Raw genomic sequence first — 12,379 nt, forward strand, 5'->3', positions numbered from 1 at the left:
TCCAGGGCTGGAGGGTCAACAGTTGGCCCTTGAAAAAAAATCTTCTCTATGTATAGCTGACTAGTCCATGAGGTTGTGAAGGTGACATAGCATCAACATCCATCCGTCTGTGAGTTTCTGATGTTGCTGCCCGACCATGTGGTGTCCCTTCCTCCATCACTGCCCTCTGAGTATCCCTCTTTTAGGAAGCTATCCTTCCTAGGTGGAGGGAGGCAGTTCTTGGCTAGTGACTCGTGGCTGGAAGCTCCAGAGGATTCTCCGAGTTCATTTATAGGAAAAGGCTGGGTGGTCAATTTTCCAAGTGGCCTTCTGGGGCTAAGTCTATATTCTCGGCTGCCAAAAACCATGCTGTAGTCTAGTCAAAGAAGGAAACAGAATTTAGTAACACATATGAGCATATGTGTTATTATCCCCAGGATGTAGGCGTCTAGCCCTAACCATACAGAGAAGAGTGGCAGGAAATGGCAAGTTCAGCCCTCTGTTGATTAATGTCCAGACCCAGAGGAACTGCTTTTGTGGTCTGGTCCCTAGAGTCATTTTCTAGGATTTTCTCTCAGCAGTGTAGAGCATTCCTATTCACATACCTAATCCTACAGCACCTAACATAGCATCACCAGGCTGACAAGACTCAGAGGTCACTTGGTATTTATTTAAAATGAGAAGCCAGTTGCAGAGCATTAAGATAGAGTGATGGAATATATATAGACTGTTCTCAAACAGCCTTTGGAGCAGAACCCTGGGTTTCAGAATATATATTTCATTAGTATGGTGGGTATAAGTAATACCTGAAAAGAATAGCAGTTATTTTATAGGTTTCTGGAGATTAATAGAACTTGTAAGTACTATCCAAATTAAATTGAAAGAGAAAATTGAACCTGAGGACTAATTTAAGAGGGAGTGTGGATACACACGTGCACATACACACGTACATGTACACAACAGCTCGACTTTTTATTCTGTAAGTAAGAATATAAGTGTCATTTGCTGCCAGTTAAGTTATGGAGCTATGTTTTCAGATGGTCGCACCCTCAAGGTGCCCATGGGCTGGAGTAATGAGCTGTGTCCACAAAATTTCAGTTCAAGGACAAGATGCTAAACTTGTCAGTAGACTGCTTTGGGAGACAGAAAAGGCAGTGATTAATTCTGCTCAGGAAGGACCAGAAAAGTCAGGGATAGGACCCTTCCCTGGGCTACTTGCTTTATACTGTTCTGGTTGGCCCTCCTCTGCCTGTGCCCCCAGTTCCCATGCACTTCCCTGTCTACTAGACATAGTCCAGATAACTGGGACCTTGGAATCCCCTTCCTGTAAGTCTCCATCCTGCTTCCAGGATGCAAGGCCTGGTCCCTGGGCCTGTTTTCCCAAGGACAGGCCGTGCCAACAGTGTGACCCCATAGGTCTGAGAGGCAGCCTAGATGAGCTTGCATATGTGGGCTGGGGTATCCACATATATGCATAGGAGACTCCTTGAGGGCAAAGCCAGGGGTAGGAAGAGAAGGGAGGGGCAAGAGATGGGGATTAAGGGTCATTTCTTCCTGTTCCCTCTACAGGGGCCAAAAATTCTAAATTCAAATCAAGCCTCCCAGATTGTTATAAAGGTGTATGTGTCAGGTAAGAAGATAGAACACTGTATAAGACTATAGAATATTTCAGTGTGTGGTCTGGGGGCCTCCCTTGTTCTCTAGCTTCAGGTTCTGTGTATGTTAGAGCAGGCTGGAGGGAAGGCTTCCCAGAAGTAGAGCTATTTGAGATCAGCTTTGAAAGTATGAGTTTTCTCCGTATTCAAGCCACTGTGGGTGGTCAGTGGCATGTTGCTGGCTCAGAGGGTTCACAGAGGAAGAGGCAGCAGATACACCCATAAGTGAAGACCCTGGAATGCCGTGGCATTGGGATTCCAGCCATGCACCATGGGAAATCTTTTTTTTTTTTTGCTGTATGCGGGCCTCTCACTGTTGTGGCCTCTCCCGTTGCGGAGCACAGACTCCGGACACACAGGCTCCGGACACGCAGGCTCAGCGGCCATGGCTCACGGGCCCAGCCGCTCCGTGGCATGTGGGATCTTCCCGCAACGGGGCACGAACTCGTGTCCCCTGCATCGGCAGGCGGACTCTCAACCACTGCGCCACCAGGGAAGCCCCATGGGAAATCTTTGACATAAGCAGATGAAGTTTTAGGCAGTGAGGAGGCTGAAGAAAGGGGAAAAGACTTGAGGCTAGGAGGTCAGTTTGGAAGCTCTTTAAGAGTCCATGGTGTGGGGCTTGTGGCCTAAACAAAGGCCGTGTTAGCTTGCTCTTTGCCAGCCATCTATGTTACCTTAGTGGCTACTCTGCTCTCAGCCAAAGGAGGCTTTCTCTGAGTTATGAGATGACTCCAATGAGGCACCATGAAGAGACCAACCTAAGGAAATGCCCTGTGTTTGGAAAATATAATTTCTCCTTATCCAAGAATATCTAAAGCCCAAAGCACCACTTCCCTTAAATGTGAGTGATAAACTTCAAGAAATATCTGCCTTTATTCATTCACATTATTCACATTTTATTATTATTCCCGTTATTCAGGGCTTCTCTTTTCTTTGCTCCTATGGATTCAACTCTGCCCAGAAGTATATATATTTGCCTGAGCCTGCCTGCCTGCCTTTCTTATTTTTTCTTTCTTCCTTTCCCCTTTTCTTTCTTTTCCTTTTAAAATTTTCTTTATAGGCTTGGGATGTATGGCTGGAGTTTAAATAAAATTGTCATGACTGGAAGCACGTGTCACAGGTGTTCCAGGAATAGGACATGAAGAATAAGGACTAGGAAATGGAATTTTGTAGAATGGGGCAGGAAATGTGTAAGCGTTTTCCATTTCTAAAAGCCTCAGGTTAAGTATGCTGCCCTGACCCGGAGCAGCTGGCTGACACTTCTGCCATAGGTGCCGGGGACCTCTCATAGTTTCACCCAAAGGACATACGGTCAACCCCAATGCACAGGCAGCCTTTACTGAACTGTTCATTCATATGTGCCATTTACCAGAAACTAGCTCTGTCCTTTTCTCCGCAAGTACTGGATATGAATATCAAGTTTAAATTTATACACAGGATGATCCTAGTGATCTCAAAATTATCTTCTTTTATGTCCTTATTAGTTATGTTGTATATGACACATGGTAGTATATATGTTTAAACATTATGTACAACTATTCAAGTACTATGGTGTGGGGTGGGAGTTGGGGTTATCCCAAAACTACCCTATAAAATCATTTAGATGTGTCTTTTATTTGTTCCTTAAATATTTATTGACTTACTTTCAGGCCAGACTCTGTGCTAGGCACTGAGTATACATTCATAGGTACAAAATGGAAATGATTCTTGACCTTGTAGAGATTTCAGTCAGTCTGCAAGGCAGACACTAGAACAGCAATGAGAAGGAAGTATGAGGGTAGGAGCTTTAGCAGGGACATGAGACTGAGAGGGGAAAAGAAGAGGAGTTGAGGAAGATTTTTTAAAGGAAATAATAGCTAACCTGAAGCCTCAAGAATGATAAGGAGTTATCCAGCAAATTGGGGGCAATAAGAACTACAGGCAGAATGGATCACATGAGTAAAATTCCAGACACAAGAGAAAACTTAGCAGGTCAAGAACATTTTTTAAAAATCCAACATGGTGGAAGTGTGTTATGAGATGGGATCTGGATGGGGAGAGAGTAGAATAGGTGGGTAAGGAGCTAAGTCTAGAAGATGGATAGGAGTCAGTTCAGAAAAGGTATAGTGAACCTCTGGCTTGAGAGTAATGAGAAATTAGTGAAGTATTTTAAGCAGGAGAGGGTCACCATTGTGGCCACAAGGTCGAGAAGGGATTGGACGGACAAGACTGAAGGCAGGGAGAACAGTTAGGAGGCTGTTGGAATAACCCAAGTGCAGGGTGACTAGATCAGTGTCTCAGCTTAAATGTCCCTGCTGAGAGGACTTCCCTGAACCCCAGCCTAAATCAGGGCCCTGGGACTGTGTCTCACAGCACCCTGTATTTTCCCTATGTGACATTTATTAAAACTTATAATTACGTATTTATCTTGTAACTATTTGTTTTACTAAGTATCTCCTTTACTAGACAGTGAGTTATTCCATGAAGGCAGGAACCTGTCAGACCTGTTAGAAACATTAACTCCAGCACCTAGAATAGTACCTTGCAAATGGGAAGGACTCCATAAATATTTGTGAATGAGTGAATGGATAGATGAATGGACATGGAGGGAAGTGGACCCATCTGTGGGATACTTGGGGGGTGGAATCAATAGGACTTGGTGATTGCTTGGATGAAGCTGCTGATAAGGGAAAAACAGTTGTCAAGAATGATTCCTAGGGCTTCCCTGGTGGCACAGTGGTTGAGAATCCGCCTGCCAATGCAGGGGACACAGGTTCGTGCCCCGGTCCGGGAAGATCCCACATGCCGCAAAGCAGCTGGGCCCGTGAGCCATGGCCACTGACCCTGCGCGTCCGGAGCCTGTGCTCTACAACGGGAGAGGCCACAACAGTGAGAGGCCTGCGTACCGCAAAAAAAAAAAAAAAAAAAAGAATGATTCCCAGACTGCTGGCTTGAGCAGTCAGATGATTGTGTCATTTATGGGGAAAGAAGACACTTGGGGCTAGAGAGGTGGGAAAAGCAGGTTTTGGGCAGGGGATGAGTTCAGCAGATTGAGCTGTGCATCAGATTCAGTTTTTATACTAGAATGTACATTTCAAGTCTCCCTTACCAAAACAGCAAACCAAAAACAAACAAAAGAAATAAGCATAGTAGAAGTATGGATGGACAAATAGTTTGTACTTCTTTGTTCAGTTTTCCACAGGTTGTCCTTTCTAATTCTTTTATTTTAGCAGACAAAACAATTCATTAAATCATCAGTATGCAATGTGTCTATGTGTTAATATAGAGACTTTATTCCACAAAAAAGTCACATTCTCCTTAATACCAATTATTGCATCTTTATATTGATAAAAGCATTAAAAATTAAGAAAGATTAGGATATTGAGAATATGGTAGAAATTATTTTACTTTAATAATTTTTTATCGTATTACACTTTTGTGATCCAAATGGAAAATCGAAGAAAATGGAAGAGCTCTTTCCTGCTTCCTTACTTTTATCATTAAATATTTCCACACCATATTTCTCCAGTTTGAAGACTCTGATTAAAGTCATCGTCAAGGATCTCTTACATACTTATATTGTCCTTTAAAATGAAACTCTCTGATAGTCTGTGGATAATTAGGAATTAACTGATGAAATGAGGTAGTGGAGAAGACCTTATTACAGAGAGGGAATAATATATGCACAGGTCCTATGGTGAGAGGAATTTGAGAGAGAAAAAAATGCCATTGTTACTAAAGTTGAGAGAGCAAGGTGGTCATGTCCGAGGTGATGTCTAAGGAGCAGGCAAGTAGGGACTGAGTATGTAGGCCATGTTAAAAATTTTGGCTAGTATCCTAACTTCTAGGAATCTCTAGGTGTTCTGGGTACATAGTAGGTATTCAATAAATATTTTTAATGCCATCTATGCTTTTCAATTCGATTTAATTAGTGGTCAAATTCATTCTTCTCAATATATGCAGCACAGTTGATAATGGATAGCACAACCAGTTTCTGAGAACACTACTTGATAATGTTTTCCGTGAGTCTTTAGGAAAACTCTATTGTATATGAGCACCAAAAATAAAATAAAAATAAAAAATTGAAGCTTTCAGGGTGGTTTGGAGGAAATGTAACACTACCGATAAGGACATAACACATCAAAACTTGACTTACGAATAGAAGCATTTAAGCATTTTGCAGCCTTTACTCTTCAATAGCAGAGTGCAGATTTAAAGAGGAAGCAATAGGAACTGAAGCCTCTGAAATTTTATTGTAAATTTAAAATTTCAGACTTGGGAGATTTGTTTGAGCTCCAGCAAGAGTAATAATCTCAGAATGTGTTGAGTTCAGATTGAATACAAAAAATATTAGGTTGATTCTGACTTAATTAATTTCCTCTTTGTTTCTCTTTCTTCCCTCTTCTTCTCCTTTCTTTCTGTAGGTGGTTCAGAAGTGTATTCCTTTCCTAATCGGGCATTTGAAGGATTCGACCCATAACGACGTCATCCTAAGCATCCTCATAGAGATAGCAGGCTACGAGCCAGTGGCTTTGAACAGTTTTCTTCCAATGCTGAAAGAGATTGCTGAGAGATTCCCCTACCTCATTGGACAAATGGCGAGAATCTATGGAGCTGTTGGGCATGTGGATGAAGTAAGTATGGGTTTTTTTCTCTCCATTTCCCTAAATTCCATTGGCACTTAATCCATAGGAGCTCTGTGACCTACAAATTTGTCCTGAGACTTCTGAGAGTTTCGTTTCTTTCTCTCTCTCTCTCTTTTTTTTTTTTTTTGCATGGACAGCAGCCTCTGGATCAAGGGCACATTGTGCAGGGTTATGTGGAAGGTTCAGGAAGTGAGGATTTCATTGCTGGAGTGTCACTGAGGAAGGCGAAGGGTTACAATGGAAAGAGCACTATGACAAATTCAAGACCACTTTGTAATAACAGCAACCAGTAAAAGAGTTTCATCTCATTTCTGGTTGCAATTCTGGTCAACCAGGAGACCATCAGTAAACACAGAGTTAGGTCCCAGAGACTGCCTATTAACGAGAACCCATAGCTATCCTGTCAGTAATTGCCTGGACTCTTATGTTTTGAGCCCTCTACATGATGTTACTTGAGAGAGTGCAGTAAACGTTCATGGATGTTTAAAAGTCCTAGTCTAAATATTTGCATAATAAAATCTTTCGGAAGGGACAACAGGATGCCACCAGAGCTTGTGGGGACTAGGCAACTAAGAAAGAATTTCCAGAAATTAAAGTTCTGAAGGGTGTGTGCATGCATGTATACACACACATGCATGTCTGTCTGACGATTTCATATTGGGATTTAGGATTTTTATCTTTTAAAAATAAAAGCAAATATATAATCGATAGAGGAAAGCTTTTACTTTCACCCACTTACCTATACTGTAGTTTCCTATTAGATAAATATAAAATTGTACAACTCTTAAAAGAGATTTCATAGTTCACCAAGTTTAGCAATCTGTTTTGTTTGATTTCTGCTGAGATTTGTGGAGAGCCTGGTGAATGCCAGGCTTCCTCCTGGTTGAGGGCCTTACTCCTCTAGTTTCCCAGAAGTAGGTGGGAGAACTGGTCTCCCAAGCAGTGTGTATTTATGAATGTGACAGTGACTCTTGTAAAAGGATTACTCGGTACTGACGTGCTGCTTAGTATAATCCCTTTCCATTCAGTGCTGTTTGGAATGTCTCCTGCCTGCCATGATCTGCCTTCTGGTAACAGTTTCTGTGCCCATCGCCTTTGCTGCCAGGAGAGCCTGCTGGTATGCCCAAGTGCTTTTAGGCCAACTGTAACCAACAGCTGTTTGCCTGAATCTGCTGACATTGCAGATTTTTGCGTGGACCAAAAAATTCAACCTCTGATGTGCAAGGCCTTAGAATCTTCAAGTGGTAGTTCTTTTTGTCACAAATAACATTTATGATTCATTAGTGTGTAGTGACGCACATTGAAAGTGACTACACCTCCCATAGAAAATGTAATCTGTAAACAAAGCAAAACAAAACAAACAAAAAACACTAGCCACTGTAGGTTTATCTGAACTAAGGCTAACTTGAGGGAGAATGGACTATTAGGTGACATTTATGTGACTCCAGGTGAGTGCAGAGAGAAGGTGAGGAGGGTCCAAAGAGCCTCAGGGATCACTTATTTCAAAATTCAGAATATCAGAATATTCTCTCATCTCTGTCTCTCTCACCTCTCTCTCTCTGTCTCTGTCTCTCTCTATCTCTATCTCTATCTCTCATTCTCATGTGCCCATGGAGGCATCTATGTTTGGGAGAGAAAAAAAATTTTTCTGATGCTTCTGATTCACTTCCTCAGCAGAGAACAATTTTAGATCAAATACTTTCCAAATGTTTCTGGATATCAGGACTATATTAGGAACTTTTTTAACAAAATAAGTTCTTGGGCCCCACAGAATACCTACTAAATGAAAAACTCCAGGAAAGGGACCCATGAATCTGGATTTATGGGCCACCCCTCCCCCACATCTGCCAGGGTAATTCTGATGCAGCATTTTGTGGATCAGCATTGGAGATCCCTTGACATAACATATTTAAAGCATTTTATCTTTTAGACAAAGGATCAATCAGGCCTTATCCATCACCCATCCTGCCCTCCTCCATCAAGTCATGCTAATCAATTAAAACTTTTCCAGACTACTGATATAGCAGTTTACATGTGGTCAGGAGTAAGTAACACAAAAATTCAAAACAACAATGGTTTAAACAAAGATACACATCTATTTCCCTTGCACATAAAGAAGTCTAGAAGGCAGTCAGTCTAGAACTCCATGTTTCAGAAACCCAGGCCCCTTCTCCTTTGTTGCTCTCCTACCCTTGAGCACACCAAAGAGCACGGGGCTTCTATCTCATGGTCCAAGATGGCTACTCCTCTCCACCCATCAATTCAACATTTCAGCCAGTAGGAAGGGGAAAGGGGAGAAGAACTCTTCCAGACAGTCAAACACAACCTATTGTTTATAGCCCATTGGCTAAATAAAACAAAGCTGCAGATGACCATACCTAGCTGCAAGGGAGGCTGGAACATCTAGTCTGGATTTAGGTGGCCATATGCCCAGCTAATCAAAAGAGGACAGAAAGAAATGACAGGGGACAAAGAATGTCTCTGTTGCAGTTCATCAAGTCATTCGTTTCTCTGGGTCTCTTTTCTCTCCTCAAAGATAATGTCTTTGCACTGGATTACCGCCCTTCTGGCTCTGATATTCTTGAATTCCATTATTCCATTTCATTTAAGATCAGACTGACACAATTACCTATAAGTGTTAGTCAGGAGCCTTTACTCAGAAATAATGCCTAAGATATCAGCCTTTGAAAGTCCTTCTTTTAGTTTTAAGAATGCTAAAATTCAGATGTCCCAAGAATTAGTAGTCTAAGCAGCTATTAACTGCTTAATTTGAGTAAACCTGTTCAATGTTCTAAAAATGTTGTGGAGCCATATTCCTAAAGACCAAAACCAATAAGCAAGATACATGTGTATGGTTATTTCTCTCCAGCCTCTTTGCAGAAGGAAACAGAGAGTTACTGAAGTGCATTGCCAGGTGGGTATGAGGGCAGAAGTCAAGTATGGGCTCCTGGCTACCTATGGAGGAGGACACTGCAATAAAAAGAGAACAGCAGGAGCTTTGCCCTAAAAAGGCCCAGCTGTTTTCTGTGTGGAGAGCTTGGTCTGTGTGACATAAAGGGACATGGGGATATATGAGACATGGAGATGTTTAGGGTGTTAATGAGACAGCCACAGGACCCTAGTGATCTCAGGCCCTAGGATCCTCTTTCTCAGTCTCATCTAAAAATTTCCCAGCCTCATCTAAAAATTGACTTAATTAAAATTTTTTTTCTCTTTGACACCAGAGTAAAATTTTCAGATGTATTCAGGGGTTCCAAGTATCAGATGATTTCTGTTGCTAGGATTTTAAAAGATTTTGGAAATACAGAAAAGCCGATGCAATTTGAGTATCTTGCTTCAACTTCTGAGATGCGCAGCCTGTGACTGATTGGAGCCTACTGTTGATCCCTCCCTTGCTGCCTGCCTTCCAGCAAACTGCATTGTTTGATCCTTGAGAGGAAGAGGGGAGTCTCCAGGGAATGTACGGCTGGCAGTCAGGCCCAGGGTAGCCTCAGGGGTAAAGTCAGCCTGGAATCAATCCCACATGTTATCAATTGACTTCTGCCCCACCTTCTGTGCCTGCATAAAGCCAAGTGTAGGAGCTGCAGGACTGGCTATGGGGAACCGCACCAAGTGTGCCTTTCTTTCAAATCAGCCCCCATCTGGGTGGGCAAACTGTTTTCAGCAGCTGATAGCAGTCACGGCCTTCCCATCTGCTGACGTAAACCCAGCAGAGGAAAGGTGTATCTATAAAACAAGAAGTAACACCCTATAGATACTTACTTTCTCTATCTGCCAAATTACCTCAGGGATCTTTTTTTGCCCAGATTTGGAAAGAAACCATGCTTAATAGCCATGGTGCTTGTGTCACTATAGGAGGCTGTACGGTGGTGACTCACAGGCAATTTTCAGGTGTGTTCCGGCATCCAAAGTACATATGTTGGATGGAGAGTGAAACTAGAAGGAACAAAGGGCAGAGAAATCTACCCACTTCTAGGGTAACTGATGAGTGGTTGCCTCTGAGGTGTACCTTCTTTGGCCCTGTCCAGTAAAGGACACAGCTGGCTCTTCATAATGCCAGGATACACCCCACTTCTGTGGTGTGTTCAGTTGAAGCAGATGCACAAATAAGGAGTATTATTTGATTAGACATGTCCTCAGCATGGCAAAAATACACAGGTCCTTCTGTCTTTCTCAAATGAGGAGACTATATAGTGGAGACCTCCAGACAACAGCAGAAATGACTTAGTAGCTTCTGAGGGTCCATCCTCAGACCTACATCCAGAGAATTCATATAAAGCCCTTGGCACAGTGCCTGGCATCAGGTAAGTGCTTGATACATTTCAACTAATAATAGTAATAATAAAAACAACAGCAATATAATAAAATCCTACCCAGTTGGAGAGTGTTACTGAGAGAGGAATGTGTTTCTTCCCACTCTAATGCATCTCTTGTAGAATTACCAGTTTTTTTCCTAAAAATGCAAGTGTGATCCTACTTCATTGCACAAAGTCTTCTGTTGGCTCCTCCACTGCCTATAGGATGCCATCGTCTCGGCTTGGCCCTACCCTCCCTCTCTAGCTTTAACTCTTATCTGTCCAGGCTGTTCCAGCCCCACTATGTTCTGTCTGTTAGCATTTTACATCCTTCCCTGAGCACACCTTGCTCTGACGTACGTTGTGATCCTCACAGCCTATTCTTCTGCCTGGATAGTTTCCATCCCCTGCTCTTACTTATCTTTCCTGACCCAGATCAAATGTCGCCTCCTGTGTAAGCTCTTCCAGTTCCCTTAGGCAGTTAGTCACCCCCTCTATGCTCCCACCTCACTCTGGCTGTACCTCAAAGGTCATACCGACTGTGCCATGTCATAATTTGCCTGTCCATGTCTATGTCTTCTCCATAAGTTTCTGAGCTGTCATAGGAAGGAATCATACCTTATCCATCTGAATTCGCCTGTGACCAAAAGAATTCATGAGTACTCTAGAGTACTGTTAACTAAGAACTTGAAGGTTGGCTTCTCACTAGCCACTTTCCTTCAGTCAAGTCTCTAATTCTTCTAGGTGACATAACTATAACTTAAGAGAAAGGAGAAGAAAATATTAAGATGGAAAGTGTTGTTGACTCTTCAGAGCCTACACAATTTATCTCTAATACCTAACAGGTGAAGGATGAGAATAAATTGGATAGCGGACCTGACGTTATTAACCAGAAAGCATACGATGAGCCATGTCTATCTGTGATTCCCAAAGATCCTGGCTCTTGGTATGTGACATCAGAGCAAAATGATGTTGAGTGGATCATGAAAAGAGGTTTTCAGTGACTTCCCTGGTGGTCCAGTGGTTAAGACCTTGCCTTCAAACGCAGGGGGTGTGGGTTTGATCCCTGGTCGGGGAGCTAAGATCCCACTACGCCTCGTGGCCAAAAAAACAAAACATAAAACAGAAGCAATTTTGTAACAAATTCAATAAAGACTTTTAAAATGGTCCACATCAAAAAAAAATCTTAAAAAAAAAAGAAAGAAAGAAAGAAAAGAGGTTTTTATATATGAGAGCTCAGCAGGCAGCAAACCGGTTGAAGTACAGCTCCCAGGAGGAACATTCACCACTGTAGACTGAGCAGTGATCACCACCTAGGATATGTCTGTGTAAGAACGCATTGCATGAATGATCTTGCTGCCCATGGGGACATCCATACAGTGTAACATGGTGGCTAAGAGGGTGGTCTTAAGAGTCAGACCGCCTTGGTTTGAATCCTCACCCACTGTGTGGCCTTGAGCAAGTTACATCACCTCTCTAGATTCAGTTTCCTCATCTGTAAAATAGGAATAGCAGCATTATTTACCTCGTAGTTTTGTTGTGAGAATTTAATGAGTTAAACCACGGAGAACAGTTTCTTGCAAATGGTAAACATTCGATAAACATCAGCAATTTATTACTTCCTCAGTGGTGCCCAAGGCTTTCTCATTGCATTTATTTGGATATAGACTGAAACTTAAGCCAAGCAGACTGAAATCAGGGAAGACAGGAACAGGTAAATGGTGTGCCTCAGGGAAAGAGACTGAGTGGATGTGTATGTGGGGGACAAGTCAAAATAAGGACAGAAATAAAAGGAATGAGGTACTGCATGTACCATCAAAGG

The 12,379-nt window shown here is 42.4% G+C and overlaps 1 protein-coding gene across 1 annotated transcript in view; it reads left to right on the forward strand.

The window, feature by feature from the left end:
• Window positions 1-12,379, forward strand: part of VEPH1 (ventricular zone expressed PH domain containing 1) — a 209,797-nt gene that overhangs the window by 64,171 nt on the left and 133,247 nt on the right. Inside the window, exon 5 of the mRNA XM_022573628.2 lies at window positions 6,041-6,250. Within this exon, the coding sequence (XP_022429336.1) occupies window positions 6,041-6,250 (210 nt within the window). The remainder of the gene's footprint in view (window positions 1-6,040; window positions 6,251-12,379) is intronic.

The sequence above is a fragment of the Delphinapterus leucas genome, chromosome 4 (assembly GCF_059928025.1).
Source record: "Delphinapterus leucas isolate spDelLeu-1000000601 "Yukka" chromosome 4, BTC_Dleu_Yukka2, whole genome shotgun sequence".
Lineage (NCBI taxonomy): Eukaryota > Metazoa > Chordata > Mammalia > Artiodactyla > Monodontidae > Delphinapterus > Delphinapterus leucas.